This window comes from Populus trichocarpa, chromosome 15 (assembly GCF_000002775.5).
Source record: "Populus trichocarpa isolate Nisqually-1 chromosome 15, P.trichocarpa_v4.1, whole genome shotgun sequence".
NCBI lineage: Eukaryota > Viridiplantae > Streptophyta > Magnoliopsida > Malpighiales > Salicaceae > Populus > Populus trichocarpa.
The window spans coordinates 12,511,851-12,534,474 of NC_037299.2; the positions used below are offsets into that span (position 1 = coordinate 12,511,851).

At 33.8% G+C, this 22,624-nt stretch overlaps 3 protein-coding genes across 9 annotated transcripts; 1 reads left to right on the forward strand and 2 right to left on the reverse strand.

Moving 5' to 3' along the window:
* Positions 1-1,020: 1,020 nt before the first annotated feature.
* On the reverse strand, positions 1,021-4,635 carry LOC7457582 (mitochondrial import inner membrane translocase subunit PAM16 like 2). 7 transcript variants are annotated; one of them, XM_024585887.2, is made up of 7 exons: positions 4,476-4,635; positions 4,266-4,349; positions 3,742-3,811; positions 3,195-3,321; positions 2,156-2,243; positions 1,884-2,014; positions 1,021-1,390 (listed from the first exon to the last, which is right to left on the reverse strand). In XM_024585887.2, exons 5-7 carry the CDS (start codon positions 2,211-2,213, stop codon positions 1,268-1,270), a joined length of 312 nt encoding a protein of 103 aa, XP_024441655.1. In that variant the 5' UTR covers positions 2,214-2,243; positions 3,195-3,321; positions 3,742-3,811; positions 4,266-4,349; positions 4,476-4,635; the 3' UTR covers positions 1,021-1,267. The 7 variants fall into 7 exon arrangements, with proteins under 7 accessions (XP_024441655.1, XP_024441656.1, XP_024441653.1 ...); XM_024585888.2 differs by having other exon boundaries at positions 4,262-4,349; XM_024585885.2 differs by lacking the exon at positions 3,195-3,321.
* Positions 4,636-5,667: 1,032 nt separating this feature from the next.
* LOC7457583 (uncharacterized) lies at positions 5,668-6,304 on the forward strand. Its single transcript, XM_024585891.2, has one exon. The coding sequence runs from the start codon at positions 5,800-5,802 to the stop codon at positions 6,025-6,027; it is 228 nt and encodes a 75-aa protein (XP_024441659.1). The 5' UTR covers positions 5,668-5,799; the 3' UTR covers positions 6,028-6,304.
* Positions 6,305-17,901: 11,597 nt separating this feature from the next.
* On the reverse strand, positions 17,902-20,590 carry LOC7456652 (floricaula/leafy homolog). Its single transcript, XM_002322271.4, has 3 exons — positions 20,026-20,590; positions 19,110-19,444; positions 17,902-18,421 (listed from the first exon to the last, which is right to left on the reverse strand). The coding sequence occupies exons 1-3, from the start codon at positions 20,459-20,461 to the stop codon at positions 18,059-18,061; spliced, it is 1,134 nt and encodes a 377-aa protein (XP_002322307.3). The 5' UTR covers positions 20,462-20,590; the 3' UTR covers positions 17,902-18,058.
* Positions 20,591-22,624: the final 2,034 nt, after the last annotated feature.

The following is a 22,624-nucleotide window of genomic DNA, read 5'->3' on the forward strand; positions in this document are numbered from 1 at the left end:
TTAATTATAAAATCTGAATTGCAGGTTGATTCAATATCCAATCAAGGATATAGATTGATCTGAGTTAAAAAAAAAAAAAGTAATTCATCTTGACCCGGTAAAAAACTAAAGTTCATCGTGATTTGATCGATCTATAGAAAAACATAATCAAAATTTATAAACTTCTTCCCATGAAAAAAAAAAAAGTTTTATTATTTTAAAAAATATATTTATAGCCAACCCAATCCTTCCCAATACATGACTTCAACCTTGTACAAGATCCAACTCGGATCAGGTCTTATATCTATGCCTCAAACTATATGTTTTTTTTTTTTTCTGTCTGTCCACCTTGCTAAGAGAGAATGGCACTGGGAGCTACCTAAATCGAACAAATTCATTCTATCTTAAACAAGTCGTCTCGACATCAGTTGCAAGGTGCAAGGCTGCGGGCCCCCAAAAATCCAGGTCAAAAGGCAGACGCACAAATCAACGCTTGCTGCCCTCATCTCCAAACGTAAATTTCGATTGTCAAGATTTTGGTATTAAGTTCCAATCATGATTTTAAAATTTTAAAAATCTTTTTAGTTTTAATTTTTTTAATGTATTTAGATAATTTTAATATGTTAATATTAAAAATAAATTTTAAAAAATAAAAATAAATATTTTAATATATTTTTTTAAAAAAAAATTTTAAAAAATAAACTCTACCTTATTTCAAAAATAGACTTTGAAAATGAAACAGCATTCATAGAGACTAACACCTCCAGCAGCGTGTGCACCCCGTCAATCCTAAAAACTAATTCCAATGCCCTTGTTTGAAAATCATAGGGGATTGCCTTGATTGAATATCTGGTCGTTAGTTGTTGCGATCGACCGGATATTTCCAGTCACAAAACGTCAAGATCATTCCAGAATACATTAAGAACACGGCTGTCCCAAAGCGGAAATCGTTGAAGAGATATTAGAAGACCAATTGCCTCGGCTTTTCACCAGAGGCATTGGAGAAGCTACCTACGAGGCTATCAAAAGTATCCTGTCCAATAAATAGAAACCACAATGTCCACAGAAATTTATTGCACTGGTGAGATTACAATTAAAGTTGACAAAATGGCATTTGGTGTACACGATGTATTGAAAAATTGGATCATTGTCTATTTGATCTTAGACCAACTCAAGGAAGTCAAAAACAAAACTTCATAGCAGATAATTCTATGAAATTAAAATGAATTTCAGGGGGGTGCATCAGCACATTGAAGATCATGCCAAGATCAGACAACGTCTAAATAATTCATGAATTTCCCTCCGCTTTCTTTTGATATACTTCTTCAAGGCATTCTTTAGCTCTATGAACCTTTGACTGCAGATAAAAGCTCCCATTTTTGGCATTATTCTCAAACAATTTGTCATATTTCTACATGCAAGCAGCAATTGACATATTGTTAGCAATCATGAAAGATCTGATCTGATGCTGCAACAAAAAGTCGGAGTACAGTTTGATCTAAATATTGATTCCTAATATTTCATGTCTTGGTGGAGAACCAGGCATGATATCTAACTTGTATGTTAATTCCCTAATTTTCACTGTGTCATAAGAATTTTGGAACATTAAATTTAAAAAGCACTAATATCCTATGATGCTCATTTATATTTCCAGGAGATTAGGTTCCATGCAACATATAAAAGCTAAACTAAGATCCAAATAACACTTCTACCATCTTAAATGCTTGATCCAAATGGATTTGCTTTCTCAGAAATGGACATGTAATAAGGAACAAAGGGATTGAAATAGGATTTCTAAACTTCCTAGAATACATATTGTTCACAAATAATATCTACTTATAGTGTTATGGTTACTAGTATTGTTTTCCACCAAGGACATGCATTCCTAGGGGCTGAAAACATACCTGCAAGATCTCCTCCCATGTTGAATGCTCAGTGATGCCTAGAACTTGCCTGGCCTCTGGTTCAGCCATCATTTTACTTCCTCTTCTAATATTCTGCACTGTTTCTTGGGCAACACCAGATTTTGAAGCATCTGCAATTGGTCAAAGAAGTTGTGAACCAGATATCGAGGCAGCTAAATAAAATATGAAAATAATTAAAAGTGAGGCTTTTGGAAGTTGGTGACCACTAATCTAAGCATCTCCAAGTGCTGAATCTGGAAAGAAAACCATACTTGCAAGTGCCTGACGGTATGCTTGAGCAAAGGCCCTCACCATAATTCCAGAGCCCATAACAAGTAAATTAGCAAGCAGCCTGGCAGCCTGAATAAACACATAAAGGCATGTTAGCTACATGATCACTTCTCTTTAATAATCCCCTTTTCAATTTCACTTGAGACGTACTGGGCCAAAGATCCCTGCCAATCAGAATTGTCTAATGAACCACATAGCAATCTCTACTACTGTTCTCCATGCAAACGGCATACAACATTGGCTTACAATAATAAACCAGCAACCAGTCTTGCTGTGAACAATGAGGCCTTCAGCATTATCCAAAATTTAGACCAGGCGTATATCAGTTAAATAGCATAATCAAATCAAATCATCTCTTGGTTTCTGCAACAGACTATTGTCTTATCTGACTGTACAGTGATTAAAGTGATTAAAATACCTAAATGATGTCAACATATAACAATTACAAAAAGGCAAGATGGTCCATCTCAACCTAGCATGCAAACTGCATGCAACACCAATCAAAAACTGGATGTTATAGCATTTACTGAGATGAGATTATCAAGGGAATTGAAGGCTTCATTTGCAGCTAACATAACCCTACGATATCTGGTGTCTATGCTTCGAGTGAAGTAAAACATTTAGCAACATATCACATAGATTCAATCTCAAAGCATCTATATTTTTCAAGTTATTTCCAAAGTGCCATGCCAATTACCAAGAAGTTACCATAAGGGAGCCTTCTATCTCTCACCAAAAAAAAACCCTGCACCAGAAGTTAACTTTATATAGTACGAAGGTGGTGAGATTTAGATTCCTGACCGTTTTGTTACTAAAGCTCTGATATCATGTTAAACTAGAGAACACAAAATAGACATCAAAGTTTGGTAACATCTCTAGATGTTAATGTGTGCAATTGTCTATTATATTTACAAACTGATTATACAATTCTATCTATAAGAGGAGTATTACCCTACTGGACACGTACATTGGGCTTGTAATGTATTAGCTTAAAGTATAAATACAAGTATATGGCCTAACCTACTGCTGCAGGCCATCTTTCCTCGATAACTAGATAGTGGATTTGGCTAGGCGACTCTAGGAAGCAGCAGCTAAGGTGCTCGAACCAGGCTCTTGTCAGCAAGTCATTCACTTGCTTATCAACAGGCTAATACCACAATAAAGTTATCAACAGTCAAGGATGGATAGGGAAGAAAAATGTGAAAACATGATGTAGGAGCTTTTTTAGAAAAAAAAAATATCCTCCTTAGCTAATTTTATTGTTTCCTACTATTTATGATTATGCTTTTCTAGTTTTTTTTTTTCCTATTTGAATGAATACTTTTCCTAGTTTATTTTTCATATTCGGTATTGCTAGGGTTTTGTAGTTTTTTCTATATAAAGAATTGTAATAGTTTTTTGGTAAATGGAGACACGGATGAATAAAAACTAAATATTTGGGAGTCTCCCCAAAGTTATGTTACGGTGTTCTTGGTCTTTGAAGGTTTTGACTTGTAACAAAGAACAATATAATGCATGCAAGAGGATACGAAAGAAAAAAAGAATACCATGATCATAGAAAACGTACCATCAGTTGAGACGATGTACAATTCCAGGAACAGGAAAGGCTAGAAAGATTATTTAAGAATTCAACAAACCTACAATGCCATAGCAAGCAGTCAAAACACAGATGTATTTCCTTAAGCAAGTTGGAATGTAAAGGCTTTCCATGCTAATAAACGTTTGCATATTTAAGAGAAAACAATCAAACCATAAAAGAATATTAAAAAAAAAAAATATTTTCTAAGAAGATAAACAGTTAACCATAAAAAAAACCAATGGAGTTATGCAATAGCTTTTATCATTAACCTTAAATAAACCATAAATGACAAGCATCATCAATAAACTAGAAGAGCAAAATCAAAATTTGACAAAACAAGTCATTTGTTTAAAAAGTTAAACTCAAATTACCAACAATAATTCTCTCAAGATAAGAAGAGTGTGTAAAATTGAAAATACACCACAAAACATATCCTTTTACACTGCTTTGCACATAATTATAAAAAATTCCTTGAATGACAATGAAAAAACAAAACAAGGACAATAACCCACAAAGATATTGCTACGATTAATTGTCTTGCAGAGAAAACCAATTCTAAAAGCAGCCCAGGAAGCTAAACCAATCCAAGCGGCCTCCTGAAACATTTAGAATTGAAATAATCATTACCGTATAAAGTATACATAAAGATTCAGCTGATTGAGCCAAGAAATATATATTTTTTTGTAAAAGCTGGATTAGATAGAAGAAGCAGAAATTCTTACAGGAGAGAATTTGAAGCTGCGACAAAGCAGGTTGTCTCGTTTTAGGTTGTTCGGTTTCTTGCTGGAGGGAGATTAAAAATCAGGGTCTTAAACTCTTATAAAAACAAATCTTTCCAGAACGCTAAAAAAAGGCCGGGTGAAAGTAACCACCAGTGTGGCGGTTACTTTGGGCCCAAACTTTAGGGTCGAGAAAACTTGTTAGGAAATAGCGAATCTTAAACTAGTCCTCCAGATATCCACAAATTCTCATTTGAGTCACTAGAGTATGAAATTTATCGATTGGATCCCTAAAGTCTTATATTTTCTTCGATTAAGTTAATAAACTCCTTCTAATTGTGTGCTTTGTGAAATCAAAAGGCATGAATTTGAGGAAAACCTGATGTTTTCCATTAAGAAATATAAATATCTTAGACAAGGAGCTAATTGAAGATTGTGCAATACTTTAGGGACCCATTTAAACAAATCTCTATTTTGAGGATGATTTGATGTTTTCATTAGAGAATGAATCATGTGTGTTACTACATTCAGAGTTAGTTCATAGTTGAGGGAATGATTTGAGGTTTGATTAAAAAGAATCATGGCTTGTAAATTTAAGTTACTTTCGATATATGTTACATAAAAATGAATAAAAAAGTTAATAAATACTATGATTTTGTATTTCTACTGTACTTAAAATGGATAAACAATGATAAGTGATTAATTTATAGGAATTATCTTCTATTTTTATTTTAATTTTTTAAATTTAAAATTTTATAAAAATGATGCAAATTATAATTTTTAGATTCGGTATAAAATATAATTAGATAAAGAGTGTCAGACTCTCCATCATTAGATTAATTTGTAGATCCGTATCAACTCGAGTCTGTTTTATTATTATTATTATTATTATTATTATTTATCATAACATAGTTTTTTCAAAAACATATTCTTGATTTTCACTAATTATATTTAAATAATATTTATTCAAGTTAACTAGAGCATTCAAATTAATTTAAGGGAGTCAATATCAAATTGATTCAATTTAAAACCTCAGTTGTGTCAATCTTGATAGACTGGAATGAAGTTTAATAAATATGGGCCAAAGATGGCAAAATATAAGAATCTCCCGTAGCCATGATCATGGGCTATCAGATCAATCGATAGAGACCCACAAATTTGCGTGATATTATAATATTTTTTACACGATCGATCTTATCTATTTCCTATTCACAAATCAAAATCTTACACACCAACCTCTAACCTAGATCACCTTCACTATAAAACCCACCATTTTTCACACTCTAGAGGTTACACTTGTTGAAAGAAGAGAGAAATCCCTGAGAGAATGAAGAGGAACAGCAAAAGCAGCAGCAACAATAATCCAAAGTCTGATGCGAGGAAAGACAGGAAATCAGGGACTGGAATGAGTGGATCGCCTAAGAAAGGAGGCCATGGAGGCAAGTTCACTTGGGTTGGTGATGGCTACTCTAATGCTGAGATTGGGTTCGAGAAGGAAGCTGTGGACGTGAAGGACCCCAACTTTGAAGACCCAGAAGAGATCCAGACTGTTTGACTACAATCACCATCATAGTCGCCGCCGCTTAGGTGTCTCTTAAATAATGATCTGATCACGATGTAGAATGATCCCTAGTTTTATCGTTATATAAATAAGTTTTATTGGGATCTTTCTTGGTTATATTTGCAAAATAACAATTCTGGTTGAGGTTATTATAGTCTCCCTGCCTGTTAAAATGCCCTGATTTTCTCTTTAATCAGCTCAATAATTTCTTGTACATATATATCTTTGGTAAGATTCCAAGCACTCTATGCACTAATTATGTTTATTCTTATTCTCTGTTCATGTTATCTCTATCATTTTAACTAAATATGTTTTTATTCTTTTATTCTTTCTTGTTTGAGATTCGTTGCTTGCTCGTAGAAAATGACCCCGATTATCAGGTTAAGATTTTATGGAATTTCTTTTTTCTTTTAGCCAGGATAAATCTTGACTAATCATGGTCAACATCAATGTAATTAAATTGATTAGGTCATAAATCATGATCATCAACTGAGTTAGCAATTAATCTAGGTTCTGAATTATGGGATTTTTACATAGATTTATCGGACTAGGCTTGGTCTTACAGTTATAGTCAAGCCTTCCACTCTCTTTGATTTTTTTTATTTTATATATATATATATATATATATATATATATATATATATATATATATATATATATATATATATATAATCGTGGGCTTTAATTGCCCAGCACGTTCAAATCTTGATTCAATGGAGTTTAACTTTCGTGGATTGGTCTTGTGGAGCTTTTGTTTAAGCCCTCTTGGCATGGTCATGGACCTCATGGTTGCCGATTTCTATCTTCGGTTTCTGTTTTTGAAAATAACTTTTAAATATCGGAAAATAAAGGTAGTGATACTTGGAAGAACTAATAACTTGGGTCATTAAAACAAAATGAAAAAACCTGAAAATTATGAAAAAAAAGTTTTTATTTTTAGAAAACAGAAATAAAAATATGAAACGGCAACAATACCCCACATTTAATGTTAGATTCTTTTGATTTTAAAAGTAGACATTATACGTGAGAGAGCAACTTTCTCTTTTCAAATCGAAAGCAAATGTGACTTGTAAGACTATTTTAAATATTCCTTCCATCCAAAGTTATTAAATCAGCTCCAAAGGTAGACAGGTTAATTGGATTAATCCAAAACATTTTTATGAAAAAAAAATTTAAAGTAAAGTTAGGTCTTGATCAAGTTATGTGTTAACTCGTTGCAGTGTCAGAGTTTGACCAGATCAAATTTCACTTAGATTTATTTAAACTTGGCCTAAGTTAGGTTCTAGATTAACTGGCTAGGTTGTGCCAAGCTAGATTTAATAAAAATGCATAATATTCACTCATAATAAAAAAAGAAAAATACGAAATTTATTCAATGTAATTTTTAGTGTGTTTGAATGGCTATAAAATGCTATCATGTAGATGGGGTTTGTTATTTACCAAATTTTGGTTTTTGATTTTCAGGTTTTATTTTGAAATATTGAATTTAATCGTTCAACATGTCTCAAATGATTTTATAGGGTTAGAATGATGAGAAATTATTAAAAATTAGGTGAGTGGCCTGCGCTACATTGCAAGTCATGTTAAATTAATTTCTACTTATATAAAAAAATGATGTTTAAGTGATGCTAGTGTTTTTAAAGAAGTAAGAAAAATATAAGATTTGAGTTATTGACTTGACTGAGTTCAATAAACTCATTCAATTTAACAATATGATTAAAAAAATATCGACAATGAATAAAGCAAAAAACAAATCGACAATGATAAACTATAGAAAATAAGCTACTAATATCATATTCAGAAGGAAAAGAAAGAAAAGCCCTTTTGAAGATACTATCGCTCCGCTGTGGACAATACTTCACCACCAGAAAAAGCTCATCGAGACAGTTCTAACACCACTGTGAAAGGCTGCATAATAACACTAAAAAAGACTTTAAGACCAATGATCTAGAAAGTAAACCAAATAAAATATTATAAAGTGAGAATTTCATGCTTATATTTAATTAATTAATTTAATTAAATTAATTTTTTTTAAAAGGCTAAATTTAACAAAGAACGACAAATAAAAACACTAGAGATAACCAAATTCGTTTTCAAAATCAATGAAAAATCCTATAGAAAGCAAATAAAAAAAATAACGGACCCCCAATCTTCAATTAAATAAATATTGAAGGATGAAACTAAAAAAAAACTTAAAAAATGAAAAAAACAATTTAATCAAACTTAGGTGAATCTTCAAAACCTTGAATCTCCCAAACTTGTAATCTATAAAATTTTAGACCCGAATTCAATCAAAAAGCTTAATTGCCAACCACTTTAATGATGAATGATAAAATAAAATAAAATTTAAAATTTTTATCAAAGTAAAAAATAGCAATAAAAAAGAATGAAGATAACATATGATAGGAAAAAAAAACTAAAAGAGGATGAAATCGTAAAAAAAATTCAAATTTAAAAATTATCTCAAATAAAATGAATAGCAATAAAAAGAATATGTACCAAATCTGATAGGTGAAGAAATTGAAGGATAAAATTGAAAAAAAAATTTTAACTTTATAAATTATTTTAAATAAAATAAATAGTAATTAAAAGAATATGAACCAAATATGAAGAAAAAATAAATTAAAGAGTTGCTCTGAAAGTCTAGAGAGTTAGGCACAATAATAGAGGGGAGAGATCAAAATAAAGAGAAAAAAACTGCCAACACTGAATCGAAGGTTAGGTGGCTACATGTATCACCTAGGGATGAAAGGGATACTAAGATAATTTGAATGTCATTTAGGCAAAAAAAAAAAAACCCTTTACATGACACCTAAATAGCGTAGAAACAATACCGTCAAAATATATCTTTCTTCATTGTTATATTAGTTTAAATAATAAACAAATTAAGAAAACAAAACAAAATTTCCCTAATTCATGAAATACAAAGGTATATATTTAAATTTTTGCCTTTCACTATCAAGAATTTCACCAAAGCTTGACTATACCCCTCCATTGGAGAGAAAAATCTTCCATTTAAGGAAAAATAAATAAATCAATCGTTACATATTTTTGCAAGAACAAAAAATAACTCAGTAGCTCCACCTTACAAGTTATAAGCACATATCAGGAACTTCAGGGATGTTTCATTAAGAAGAGAAGAACCTCGGCTAATATTAATTAATAAACCTCACATGCAAAGAAACTGGTGCGCATGCAGGAGAAGAAAATTAGCACAAAAAAAAGTTGCATGATATGAAAATTCTGTAACGTGAGTTAGTGTAGACTTCTAACAGCAAATGGCCCGGAGTTCAAAGCTAAGAGCCAACATTTCCTGAACCTCTCACCTCGACTGCTACACAGAAACACTTGACAGGGATTGGCAAGATCTAGAGTAGCAGTTGAGGGAGAGAGTTCAGAAGAAGTTGGATCTTCAGCATCCTTGTAGAGAAACAAATAGAGGTGCTGACGAGAATGAATTGTGGAATGTGGACTATATATATATATATATTTTTACTGAATCTAGTAACCCATTGAGTCATGGGGAGTAAGCTCTCAAACCCCCACAAAAGGTTTCCAACATTCCCATTACTTGAAGCAATTATGTGATGCTGGAAACCTTTGAGGGAGTTGGGAGCTTCTCCAACCATTGTAGAGATGTACATGAAATCCTCTGTGGCTATACAATAATATAGGCCTTCATGGGGTTTATATAGATTGGTTAATTGCCCACTTGGCGTTGAATTCTGGTGGAATCCTCCACCCAACAGCAGCATTTTCTTTATCTTGTTACATTATCTCATGTGCAGATAACCAAATATTAATTAATACCTGTAAAGGTGATAGAGAAACCATATCAGATCTGCACCTTGCTGTTCAATTTCCACTCAGATATTTTCTAGTACTGTTGGTTTTCTGTAAAACCACTGGCAAAAACATTATAGTTGCCAACTTTTGGAGAATAATATAGATAGATATTCAATTGACTCATTCTCTACTTCAAAATTCAAGAGAATGGTTAATAGGAATTCAACCTTGATGGATAATAAAACCATTTATTAATGGAAATTAAAACATGTCTCGTGAAATCTGGGAACAACAAGAGGCCACTACAAACCTATACATTCTAGACTTGGAATCCATAGCTGAAAGAATAAATCAAAGAAACTAGCTAGCCATGCACGCAATATCGCGATTTGGAGAACATTAAGGACATCCATTTTGGTTTTAAATTGACTAGCACAAGCATCTGATCTCTCCAATTGTCCAGATGAACCTGTCCAGAAGTTGCCAAACCACATAGTACAACCTTTTAAATTAATGTCATATTTGCAGAGACTTGGGCAGAAACATAAAGAATGTAATTAAGCTGTCAGTAAACAACAACTCTACCATTCTATTCTTGCAACTGTCCTTCCAAATTCCGTCCAGCCTTTAACGGTCTGATATGATTAGCTTGCAGATCCAGAGACGTCTGCAAATTCTTCTACAGCAACATCATCTAGCTAGGTCCTGCAGTACAAGGTTATGCATTTGCTTGGTTAAAGTAAGCATAATCAAACCACATACATTTTGGAACTCAGAGCTACTATTTGTATCATCAAGCAGAGGACTAAATTAAAATTTCTTTTAAAATCATATCTTGTGTAGAATATTTAGTCTATCAAACTTTCTCAAAGTATAGTAAAATATTGTTTGATTTTCCATGATAATCATATAGGTGCTGATTATGGAATTCAATATATATGAAATTAAAGTTAGGATCTAAAGTATCCATATGGATCAGGAGAATGCGAAGAAAGTTATTTAACATTGGCATTATGATAATGGACTGAGAATGAAGCAGTCAAAAAATGAGGGGAAGAGACTGAAACCCTTTTTCGAGACTATTTTGTTTCTTTTATCTAATATTTACAATGAGTCAAATGAAGCTTTGGTTGGCCCTAGGTTATTTAGTCCTGTTGTTCCTTGAAATTTCTTATAAGTTCTAACCTTTCCCCATGGTTTTCTAGCTTGCATATTCTTTCAGCATTGCTTCTTGGATTTGCGAGACTTGCAGTTGGGAGATCAAAGAGAGGTGAAGATCATTGTACTGTTTGGTTGGTAATCTTTACTTGTAGGGCTCAAGTTGTAACCTATATTCTGACGCGGCACAATCTGCAGAAACCTATTCAGGCACCTAGTTTTGGAGAAAATAGGCTAATCCAAACAAAAAGGTATAGATTTCTTGTCTTGCATTTACTCCTTGGAGAATCAATGTCTCTCTTGACGAGCACCAAGTTGGAGACAATCCCTCAACATCCAAGGATTGGATTCCCAAGAGATTAGCATTCCTTCTGATCACATGCTATATTATTCCGTTTGGGTCAATATATATTCCAGCCCTTTATTCCCCCCTTTTATCTCCCACTATTATCTCCTTCATTGACATATAAACGAAAGCAGCTCTTACTTTACTAAAACAATATCAAAAGTCAATTTTTCAGTATTACGAAGATAAAGCAATCAGAGTAATAAACAGTTGACCTCGAAATCGAGTTCAAGATTGAATGTATCAATATAAACTCAGAAGGGGTTGGAGACTGAAGGAGGGAGCTAGTTCCCTCCTCTACTGACATTGTAAACGCCGTTTTATTTAAAATTCATCAAGAGATATCAATGTTTGAGTTAGTTGCAGAGTTCATGGAGGAAATGGATGGGTGATGTATTCGGAATTGTAGCAACTGAATATCTTGAGCATTCAAGTGAGGGATCTACACTATTAGAAGAGGATCGCCTTACAACATTGTTCTTGAGGCTTGGTTCTCCAATTGTACGACGCGCCTTTCTAACGTTAATGACTGTTATTTGTATGAAAGACTAGCCATCAAAAGCTTAAAACATAAAAGATAGGCTCTCGGACAACATGCAGATCTATGAATGAGTAGAAACACTAATAATAAAAGGGAAAACTGAATCATACTTCAGTTCCTTTCAGTTTTTCACACCATGTTCCAATGGCTGTGAGTATCACCATAGAGTGCACTCGTTCTGCAAATATGATGCAAAGAGCCTGACTTGTAACTAATTGAAGAAATTTTAATGAAGCAAAACTGTTTTCCTGTACAGAACTCCTGGAGTACTAAGGGATTTTTGTGCTATTTAATAATTCATAGCGTGCAAATAGAGAAATGGCATCGTAATGCTAGCCCGTTAAAAGGTTAACAAGGCCTGCATACTAACTGAAAAGGTAACAAATCCCACCCATCGACAATGAAAGCTACCAAATCCTTCAACTTTAAGCAAGTATTCAATGAGAAACGTGCATCGATGAAGTCTCTGGTTATTTACCGCTGAAGGCGATGAGCCCAAAGGTATCAGAGCATTCAAGAATGGACTTTGTGGACCCAGCCTCGTTATGCGGCTCCTTCTACTTGGCCTGTTATTGAACAGTGGGCTCACCCCTTTGGACTTCTAGTACTCCCTAGTGGAACCAAAATACAAAGGCTCTTCGGGTCCCACGGGCTCTCTTGTACTCAATATTTTCTTTTCTTCTTCAGTATCTCCCATAATAGCTTGTCATCTTTTGCTTGGTTTTCCTCCAGGCCTGGGAACTTTGGAGGGATGGAAAAGCGAGATATTATCAATTTTTTCTTATAATACATTAAAAAACTACATAGTAATATTAATTTTTGGGTTGATTATAATTAGGCCTACATAGTATTTTATACAATATACACCTTTATAATTGTTTTTTTATAAATATCCTAGATATTTATAAAAAACTTATATTAAATATCTTATAATTAAGAAACTTAAATATCTTTTAAAATATTTATCTTAAACAAGTTTATATAAACATATATGTAGGAGTATAAACAATGAACATTTAAGTTTAGAGAATACTCACTCTCCTCGTCACCTGTACAAATACTATATTGACTTAAGTATCATAATGCTTTTCTTGCAGGTTTTGCAAGAGAATATTCACTCTCCTCCAACAATTTTTTTTTACATAAAGTTTTCCACATATTAAAAAAGTCCAAAAAAATACTAAAAAAAAGTGGCCGATATATCAAGGTGTCAGGGGGTGATAAAGGTATGAAATACAACTCAAAGAGTTTGCAAAATTCTATAAAGAAAAAGACGTTGAACGATAACTTACCATCAGATATGCACCCGAACAAAATGGAGTATTAAAAAGAAAGAATATAACTGTAATAAAGATGGCAAGATTATTGTTGAAGGAGAAAGGTCTTCTTAATAAATTTTAGACAGAGTCAATATCCACTATTGTATATATACTAAATAGATATCCAATAAAAGTAACGGTAGATAAAATTAACACTAGTTGAAGCATGCTCAAGAAGAAAGCCTTAAGAAAAACATCTCTATGGTAATATAAGTTACACTCATATTCCATATGCAAAAAGGAGTAAGTTGGATGACAAGACTAAGCGATGAATATTTCTTGGCTATAGTTCAACATAAAAAAGCTATTGAGTATACAATCTGCAAACTAAGAAGCTAATTATCAGTTGAGGTATCAAGTTTGATAAGAATGCTAAGCAAAATTAGCATAAAGAAAAGGTTGAAAAGAGAATGATCAGTTTTTACCAAACTCAAGCTGATGGAGGAGATGTTAAAGGAATTAGAAATCCATCATCACTACTAAGATTCTCTTCATCAATAAGCTAACCATCAACCCCTCCTAGTTCACCTAGATCACCATCAACTACAGGGCAAGTAAAAATTTCTTCCAATTCATCAGTTAATAAAATGAGATCACTAATTGACATTTATAAAAGTTACAACATCATAGTTGTGGAGCTTGAAAGCTATGAAACTGCATCTAAAGAAGAAGTTTGGGTGATGAAAATAAAAGAAAAATTAAAATGATTGAGAAAAATAAAACATGAGAACTAGTGGATCAACCAAAAAATAAAGAGGTCATTAGAGTTAAGTGGATCTATAAAACAAAGCTCAACTTTGATGGCTCAATACAAAAGCATAAAGCAAGGTTTTAACAAAAGGTTACTCTTAACTACCTAGGATCGATTATAATGAAACATTTGCTATAGTTGCTCGGCTAGACACTATTCGAGTATTAATTGCTTTAGCTGCTCAAAATAGATGGAGAATTTATCAACTTGATGTGAAGTTCGCTTTCTTGAATGGAGTTTTAGAAGAAGAAATCTATGTGGAGCAAGTACTCAACTTTGTAGTAAAAAGTAATAAAGATAAAGTATTAAAATTGAAAAAAACATTGTATGGGCTCAAGCAAGCACCAAGGCCTGGTATAACAGAATTGATAACTACTTCAGTAAATAAGGATTCAAAAGGAGTAAGAGTGGGTCAACACTCTACATCAAGACTCAAGGTAACTCTGACACCCCCATTGTCTCTTTGTATGTTGATGATCTTATCTATATGGGAAACAACAAATAAATGATTCAAGAGTTCAAAGAATATATTATGAAGACTTTTAAAATGACAGATATGGGTTTGATGCATTATTTCTTTAGGATATAAATCAGTCAAAAAAATAAAGGAATATTTATCTAAAAAAATGTATTGAGAACTTCCTAAAAAAAATTCAAGATGACATGATGCAAATCAGTTGTTACTCTACTCGTGACTAATAAGAAATTACAAAAGGAAGTTAGATAAAAAAAAAACAGATGCATCAACATTCAAAAGTTTAATTGGTAGCTTATTATATTTAACAACAACAAGACTAGATATAATGCACGCAACAAGTCTACTATCAAGGCTCATGCAAAGTCCAAGTCAAATCCACTTTGGAGTTGCTAAAAAAAATACTTAGATAATTACAAAAAACAAAGAAGTATGACATATGGTATAAACCAAATACAAAAACAAGAATACTTGGATACACAGACAGTGATTGAGCTAAATCGATTGATGATATGAGAAGCATTTTAGGCTATATATTTTCACTTGATTCTCAGATATTCTCTTGGGCATCTAAAAGGCAAGAGTTTGTAGCACAATTATTAGTTGAAACAGAGTACTTGGTAATTGCAGGAGTAACAAGTTAAGCTATATGGATTAGAAGAATATTATAAGATATGGAAGAGAGCCAACAAGGATCTATAATGATATTATGTGATAATAAGTCAATGATTTCTATGATGAAAATCTTGTATTTCATAGTGGGAATAAGTACATATCAATCAAATATCACTTTCTACAAGTAGTTAGCAATAAAGAAATCGAGTTCGAATATTGTAAGGTTAAAGAACAATTAGCAGATATCTTATAAAAACGCTTCCACGAGTCAAGTTCAAGGCACTACAAGATCAACTTGGAGTATCAGTTAAGTGTATTAAAGAGGAGTGTTAAATTATTAATGCACTTAAAGAAGATTAGAGACCAATTCTAGAAAATACTATATATAAACTATAAATTAGTGTTAAGCTAAGTTTGGAGAAATAAAACAAACATTATAGATGTTTTAGGAAAAAAAGAATGTTTGTTCATAATTCAAAGAACTCTAGGATTTTCTAATGTATTGGCTAAATTTCCAGCAAGTTCTACCGTTGGAAAGTTTATCTAGATTGTTTCATTTAGGTTAGTTATGAAGGCTATAAATAGCCATGCAACCATCACTTATAAGGCAAGCCAAAAAAATGTGTTAATCTTAAAACATTTGTCCTTAAACTCTCCTCCTTAAAACTATACATGAACTACAAATTGCGAAGATACATCCCATATATGAAGTTATATTATGATAACAAGTCCCATAAATGAAGTTATATTATGATAACAAGATAGTATATGATATAACTTATAATCTAGTACAACATGATCGAACGAAACATGTTGAAATCAACCGACACTTTATCAAGGAAAAACTAAAAGCAGAGATTACTGAGATTTCTGACGTACGATTATATAAGACTAGCTAGCCGATATACTCACAGACAGGTTCAACCGTTCAAGTCAAGCATTCAACCAATGTCTCAACAAGATGGGCATGAATGGTGTTTGTCATCAACTTGAAGGGGAATGTTATATATCATCATGATTAATACCAGATATGCTGTGAGAATCAGAGGCCTATAATTGTGGGATTGTATATTGTTAGTGAGATAGGAGTTAAAAGATAGAGTCCTTACTTCCTAGACTTTAGGAAGAAGATTGTTGTAGTTACTAAACGTAAGGAACAAGAATATTGCACACGAGGCTGTTAAAAAACCAGAATATGGAATGAGAAATATATAATCAAAAAAGGGAGTTGCAGAATTCTTCTCCTGAACATTTTTTTATCACAAAATACCATAGTATTAATTGAATACAATTATAGAATCTGTTATCACAGTCCCATCCATGTGATGCAGCAGCCAGCAACATATAGTGAACAACTTAACAGAAATGCCAAACTCTCAAGTTTGTCATGCAACACCACCATAGATACTCTACTTACAAACTTGCAATTAATTCTCCGGATTATAATTATAGAATGTTCAGGACTGGATAACATTAGCAAATTTCACCAGTAAAATAATCGTGCACACTCTATATGAATATTGAGGTTTAATAGTTTCATACTATTAAGAATAACATTGTAACAAAAAAAAGTTAAGAAGCTCAGCTCTACACTATTGTCATACAGTTTACGACACTAAGATAACGGACAAAAGAGCCCATAACCACATAAGCAAGCCTCTTCTACGGCTATAAGCAACTCTTTTGTTCGACTTAAACAAATGCCAAATGCAGTGCTGGAACCATCTTTTGGTATTGGGCGGATCATTTACTGTCTTTATGAGCATTCTTTCTACCCTAGGCCTAGTAAGTCAGGCAATGAGCAGTTGAATGTTTTCCGTTTCCCTCCAATCGTGGCCACCTATAAAATGTAGTGTCAATCAGAATACGTGGTGATATAATCTTTGGGAGGTGAATTAATGCACATTTGGCTGCTCTTGTATTTTGATATCTTATGAATTACTATAGAACCAGTGCTGTGGTGCGGAGAAATCCTGCTATGGATTCGAGGTTAGTCCAGAAGAAAGTTATGCTCACGTGTCAAGTTTCCTAGCAGGTACATCAATAGGAAAACGAAATGCCAGAACAGTGGATTCAACTTCATCTGTTACCATCCGAGAGGACACCAAAGTTCAGATCCATGTTGATGTGGAGGAAGCATCAAGTGCAGTAAAAGAGGTCACTGATGGCCAATATGCTATATGTATACTACAGTTTCTCTGCCTGCAGATAATCAAGCTTCAAAAGAAGAATGAATTTCAAAGGTTAAGCTCTGGTTTAAGCACCATAGGAATGCTGTCACGCTCAATTTCCAATATTATTCCACCGGATCCCAGATGTTTTTTTTAGCCATTGCCCTTTTTGTTCATCCATTTATTTGTCTGTTTTTTTAGTTACAAAGGAGAAGCCATTTGTTAAGCATGCATCCTTGTGTTTTTTTAGTAATTGAAATTTCTGGCAACTTTCCATTGTTTCCCCGTTTTTATTTTGCGTTGCAGGCTGCCATGATACATCTTTTATGGCATCTAACTTTAGCACCATTGCATGGTTATGGCAAAAAAAACAGTAATGGTTAACAATTAGAAATCAAATCAACAACCTGACATGGCATTTTGCATGTTGGCACCTCAAGAAGACGAGAATTATCCATGCCTTTTATCTTGTCATCATGTGTTTGTCTGTTTAAAGTAACAGCCTATGAACTGTACTCAAATTTTGGACAAGTATTACATGCAGTAGTATTGTAAGGGGGACTGCACCACCAAATTAATTTAGTGGGTCCCAAGTGGCCCCTTTTGGCCATTTCGCTCAAATTTATGGACACTGTAGGCAGCAGCAGCCTAGACTTCCCTGAAAACTAAATTAGAAATATAATAGTTCCATCGACGTAAACAATGATTAGAGCCTTTAAGCATATCATGATATATAAATAGTCAAGGATGTGAAATTTAATGAACCATCCTCCATCAACCAATACTTTGTCCTGACCTCGCTACAACATACATTTTGACAATTTTATAGAGATAGGAGTATTTATCTTGGCATAATTAAGAACTCAAAACGGCAGGTGACCTCCAGTACCAGAGACAGAGCTTGAAGAAGTGGCACTATTGCGCTCTGCATAACAAAGTTGACGGAGCTTGGTCGGCACATACCAAATGGCAAGCCGAGGATGAGCATTGAAAATGGAATCTATGTCCCAGCCTTGGCGTGATGCGATGGCTACAAGGGGCTTGTAACAAGCCTGTCTCCATGCCCCAACATTCTCTCCTCTCTCCTTGAACGCTCTCCTAAGTGCGTTAGATGCGTCCTCATCGAGGCAATGTAAAGCATAGCAATGCACGTAGTGTCTCATTTTGGGCTTGTTGATGTAGCTTGCTCCTGCCTTCTTGGCATACCTAAACACCTGATTTGTCACCTATAACCAAACACAAAACAAAAACAGAAAAACCATTTTTCTTAGCATAATTACTCACTGTTCCATTTAGGGCTAATCAAATTCTAAGTCCTAACCATCAACATGGGCTTTCAGGTTCCATGGCAGGAAAACACTAGAGAAACTCAGAATGTAATGGATTTTGGTCCAGTTCGACAATAGTTGACATCAACCAGGTTTCACAAGATCCACGTGACACGACATCGTACAAACTTCCAAAATCAGAATATTTGAAATATTCAAATAACGATGCTCGACTAGTAAGAGTAACCAATAAGTATCCCACTGCAAATAGCAGGTCTAAAATGACAGGGACCAGAAACCAGTACATGAGTTGTCACGTTTTTATCGGGACAGCTGTGAAAGGCAAATTCAGGTGGGGGCATAACTCCAGTCCAGTCCAGAATACAATGGCTGGTCTATGTGGGTCCAAGACAAGAACCATTGAAATGTTGAGACTTGCAGAAATTAACGGTCTAAATGTGTTCTTTAGACACAGTTTGTTTTGTAAATATTTTTGAAAAAAATTTATTTTTTAAAAATTTATTTTTCAGTATTTTTATATTATTTTAATATATTAATATTAAAAATAAATTTTAAAATATAAAAAATATTATTTTAATATATTTCTAAATAAAAATCAATCCCTCGCGAAGCTGACTCTTCGTACCTTAGTGGGGCATTTTTCTCCCCTCTCCTTCGCAATGCTTTGGACTTGGATCAAGAAATCACGACACTGTTCATATAAATGGAAGAGGTAATCAAGACCGTTCTTTTTGCCACGTGCCACTTCACCAGGCTCTGTTACAATGAATGGGTGCTCCCGCTGTCTCTCACAGATAGCACCACCATGTTCATCATCTCCATCAAGGTCCACCACCTTTCTTTGGCCTTTCTTCCGCCCTGACTGTTTCTTCCTCTCCCCCGCTGCCACTGCCTCCCATGTCCCTCTTCCACCGCTCCCTGCTGCCTCCTTGTCTTGCTGTACTGGCTCCTCAGAGAAACCTGAACACACAACCACCCAAGAAACAAGCAAAAATAAAAAATTAAGGAAAGGAAAATAAGTTTAATAAGTTCATGTTATTTAATTTTTCGAAACAATCAGATTTTGTTCATTTATTTTCTAGAAACCAGCATGAGCTCAAAGCTATTAAGCTAACTATTACCTTGAGAACTAATTTAAGCTAAGTATGTATGGCAATTAACAAGAAACCAAAAGCTAGCTAACCTTGACTTAGTTAAGAGAATTACTACTCTAATATTGAGCATGGTGATTAATTAGCAAGAAACCAACCCTGCAAAGTAGAATTGATATGACTAGAGTAAACATACATTGGTGTACAAGCACTTATACTTGAACTAAATTCCATATATAAGAAAAAGAAAAGGGAATAAAAATGATTATTGTATATGGAAATTATAAGCTGGCAAGTAACAACTTATAATAAGCTAATTATCTTATCCAAGTATACATAGAATTAATTTACTCTATAAAACAACAACAAATTGGCCATGGACTCCTATAGCTAGTAATGGTATGAGCTTAGCTTAATTACACTAAAAGGTAGAATCAATGCTAACCAAACCTTCTTGGGAGAGAGCATCAAGAGTATTTGTATTATTATCACCAGAGAGCAATTGCCTACGCCTAGGATCCTCCTCATCAAGCCTTCTTCTTTCAGCTCTAACAGCAGCTTTAATACCATACCTCTCACCAACAAGAAGATCCCACCTAAAGATCTGAGACAAACTATTCATCATTTCATCAAGCTCCTCGTCTTTCATGTCCAAAAGGGTGTTCACTGTGAACCCGAGTTCAGCTATTTTTGCTGCCGTGTAGTACCTAATACCATAAGCTTGAAACAACTCCTCTAGCCCACATAGCTCCCTTGGCCTTACAGCAAACGCCGCAGCCGGTGGCTGCTGAGGCGGGGGCACCATTTCAAGCAGACGGTTAGGATGTGGCACCATTGCTCTCGTATCCCATTTGAACAAACTCGCCGTGAAAGCCTCCGGATCCATATCTATCTGCCCCCTTGTCTCTCTCTCTGTGATCTTTCACAGGTGCATGTCTTGGATTTGGTAGATATATAAAGACAAGTGAGCTTCTTGTTTTATTTATATACCAAAACTGCCCTTAACAGGACGAGTTTTTTGTCTTTTTTTCTTTTTTGTATGTATTGGGAAGCTAACAGAATTAAAGGGTTTTGATGTTTCTTCGGAACTGGACAGTTGAAATCGAACTAGTCAGATCTTTGTGTCATTCACACATTTGGTTCCCTGCATACATTCTTCACTTGAAGTTCTTCTATCCACTCATCTCTTGACACATGATCTACTTGATTGGACTCCTCTCCTGTTAGGTCGTATATTGTTTTACTACCTCCCTTTCACTTTTTTACTTCAACATTCAAAATATGCCGTTCAATTTTTTTTTTTTAGATTAATTTGGTTGTTCAGACCAACTTGGCGCACCTCGACTAATTCCACGGGTCTTGAAGTTAACGACCATGTAAATTTTCAGTGGCCATCATATAAACAACCACATGACTCGAACCTGAGACCACAAAGAGAGCAAACCTTTTAGTTCCAAACTCTTATTACTGGGTCACCTCCTAAATAGTTTCCGTTCAATTTTATCATTGAGGGTAATTGAGTTCCTTTTCCATCTCTAGATAAAGTTACTTTTCATTTAAGTTTTTGGTGAATTAATCCACACACAATTATTAATGGTCTCTAGATAGGACAAAATTTGATAAACATGATTTAAGAATTCTTATAATAATCGTCTTATTTATTTCGAGTTTTTCAATATAATAAAATAAATATGAACAAAAAAGTTCATAATCCAAGACCTTGAAGAATTAAGTATTAATATATTTATATCATGTTATATCCGTATCTTTGTAGTTCTTCGTCGTGGCTTTGCAGTGTGGTTGCTGCGTAAGCAGATATTCTAGTGGCTTGGGTTATGGTGTCCTTTTAACCGTGGGATTGATGATTTAGACGTCACTAGAATCATCTTAGTTTCTGGCTCATCGCAAGGTATGATGCATCTGAGGGTGCCAGATACTGTCTCCTCGACTTTCTCGTTACTCATGAGGTTTTTCTACTTGGTTGGATTTGCCTGGTTTCGTTCATTGCTGACTACACGAACCTGAGAAAAGTATGAAAATACCCTTGTTTTCACCAGACATTCGCTGCCTTATCCCTGATCATTGTTTTTCCCCCCCTTGCCGGAGAACAGACCGTGATTAGCGTTGCCATGCAGAATCAATGTATCCAAACATTGAACAGAACATTGAATCCCTCTAATGTTGGAGAATTTCTCAGCTGCTTGTCAGGGCCGCAACATGGCCACCAGATGTCACTTGGGAGATTAATTAGGATGCTTGAAATTTGTAAACAAAGAGGTCTGTGCAATATTTGGGAGGTCACTGTGATTTGAGGTGCTAGTACGTACATTTAGCAGTACAATCTGCAAGAATTGAACCAGCTAAAACATGCACAGACACATGCGTTATGCATATGCTATGAATCATTGCAATTTGATTAATGGATGATGATATAATTACATGTATTTTGTTGGTACGAAAAATGCATGCAACTTGAGCACATGTTACTATAAAAAAACATTAATTTGATGTCTCTGGTCTTCAACCACAGGCATCTTCAAACTAGCCTAAACACGAAGGACTTGTAATTACATTTTGCAGAGTGATATACTTTAGTTTTCGTGTTGTTAAGAAATAAATAATTTGTTCCCTCTAATATTGGGATTAATTGTTTAGTCCATGTTGGAATTGGGTTTAGAATATGAGTCGGAGTTTTAAAGCGGAATTATATATGAGGTCCAAGATTAAAATCATATTGAATTTTGTAATTAGTATTTTAATATAAAATATTAATATATAATAAAAAAGACTAATAAAAAGGGAATGATAAATTGTCTCCATAAAACCCTTGGATAACAAAAATCTCAAACCCCAAATAGGTTTATGGATTTGATAATGGATTTGAGGGTTCATGAATTTGAATTTGAGTTTGATTAATAAAAAAATATTTGTTATTGAGTCTTTCTTTGATCAATAATTTCTTTTAGTTCATAAAATACTTTAGTACTTGAATTAATACGTTAATTATATGATGAAAATGAATGTTATTAGTGAACTATATATGAATATT

Excerpts from the sequence above, each read along its gene's own strand:
- LOC7457583 (XM_024585891.2), top strand. The coding sequence starts at position 5,800 with ATGAAGAGGAACAGCAAAAGCAGCAGCAACAATAATCCAAAGTCTGAT.
- LOC7456652 (XM_002322271.4), bottom strand. The coding sequence starts at position 20,461 with ATGGATCCGGAGGCTTTCACGGCGAGTTTGTTCAAATGGGATACGAGA. Across the intron at positions 19,445-20,025 it reads TGATGCTCTCTCCCAAGAAG|GTTTCTCTGAGGAGCCAGTA; the intron begins GTTTGGTTAGCA and ends TTGTGTGTTCAG. Across the intron at positions 18,422-19,109 it reads GAGAAAAATGCCCCACTAAG|GTGACAAATCAGGTGTTTAG; the intron begins GTACGAAGAGTC and ends GTTTGGTTATAG.
- LOC7457582 (XM_024585885.2), bottom strand. Across the intron at positions 2,015-2,155 it reads ATACCGTCAGGCACTTGCAA|ATGCTTCAAAATCTGGTGTT; the intron begins GTATGGTTTTCT and ends GACCAATTGCAG. Across the intron at positions 1,391-1,883 it reads CATGGGAGGAGATCTTGCAG|AAATATGACAAATTGTTTGA; the intron begins GTATGTTTTCAG and ends GCTTGCATGTAG.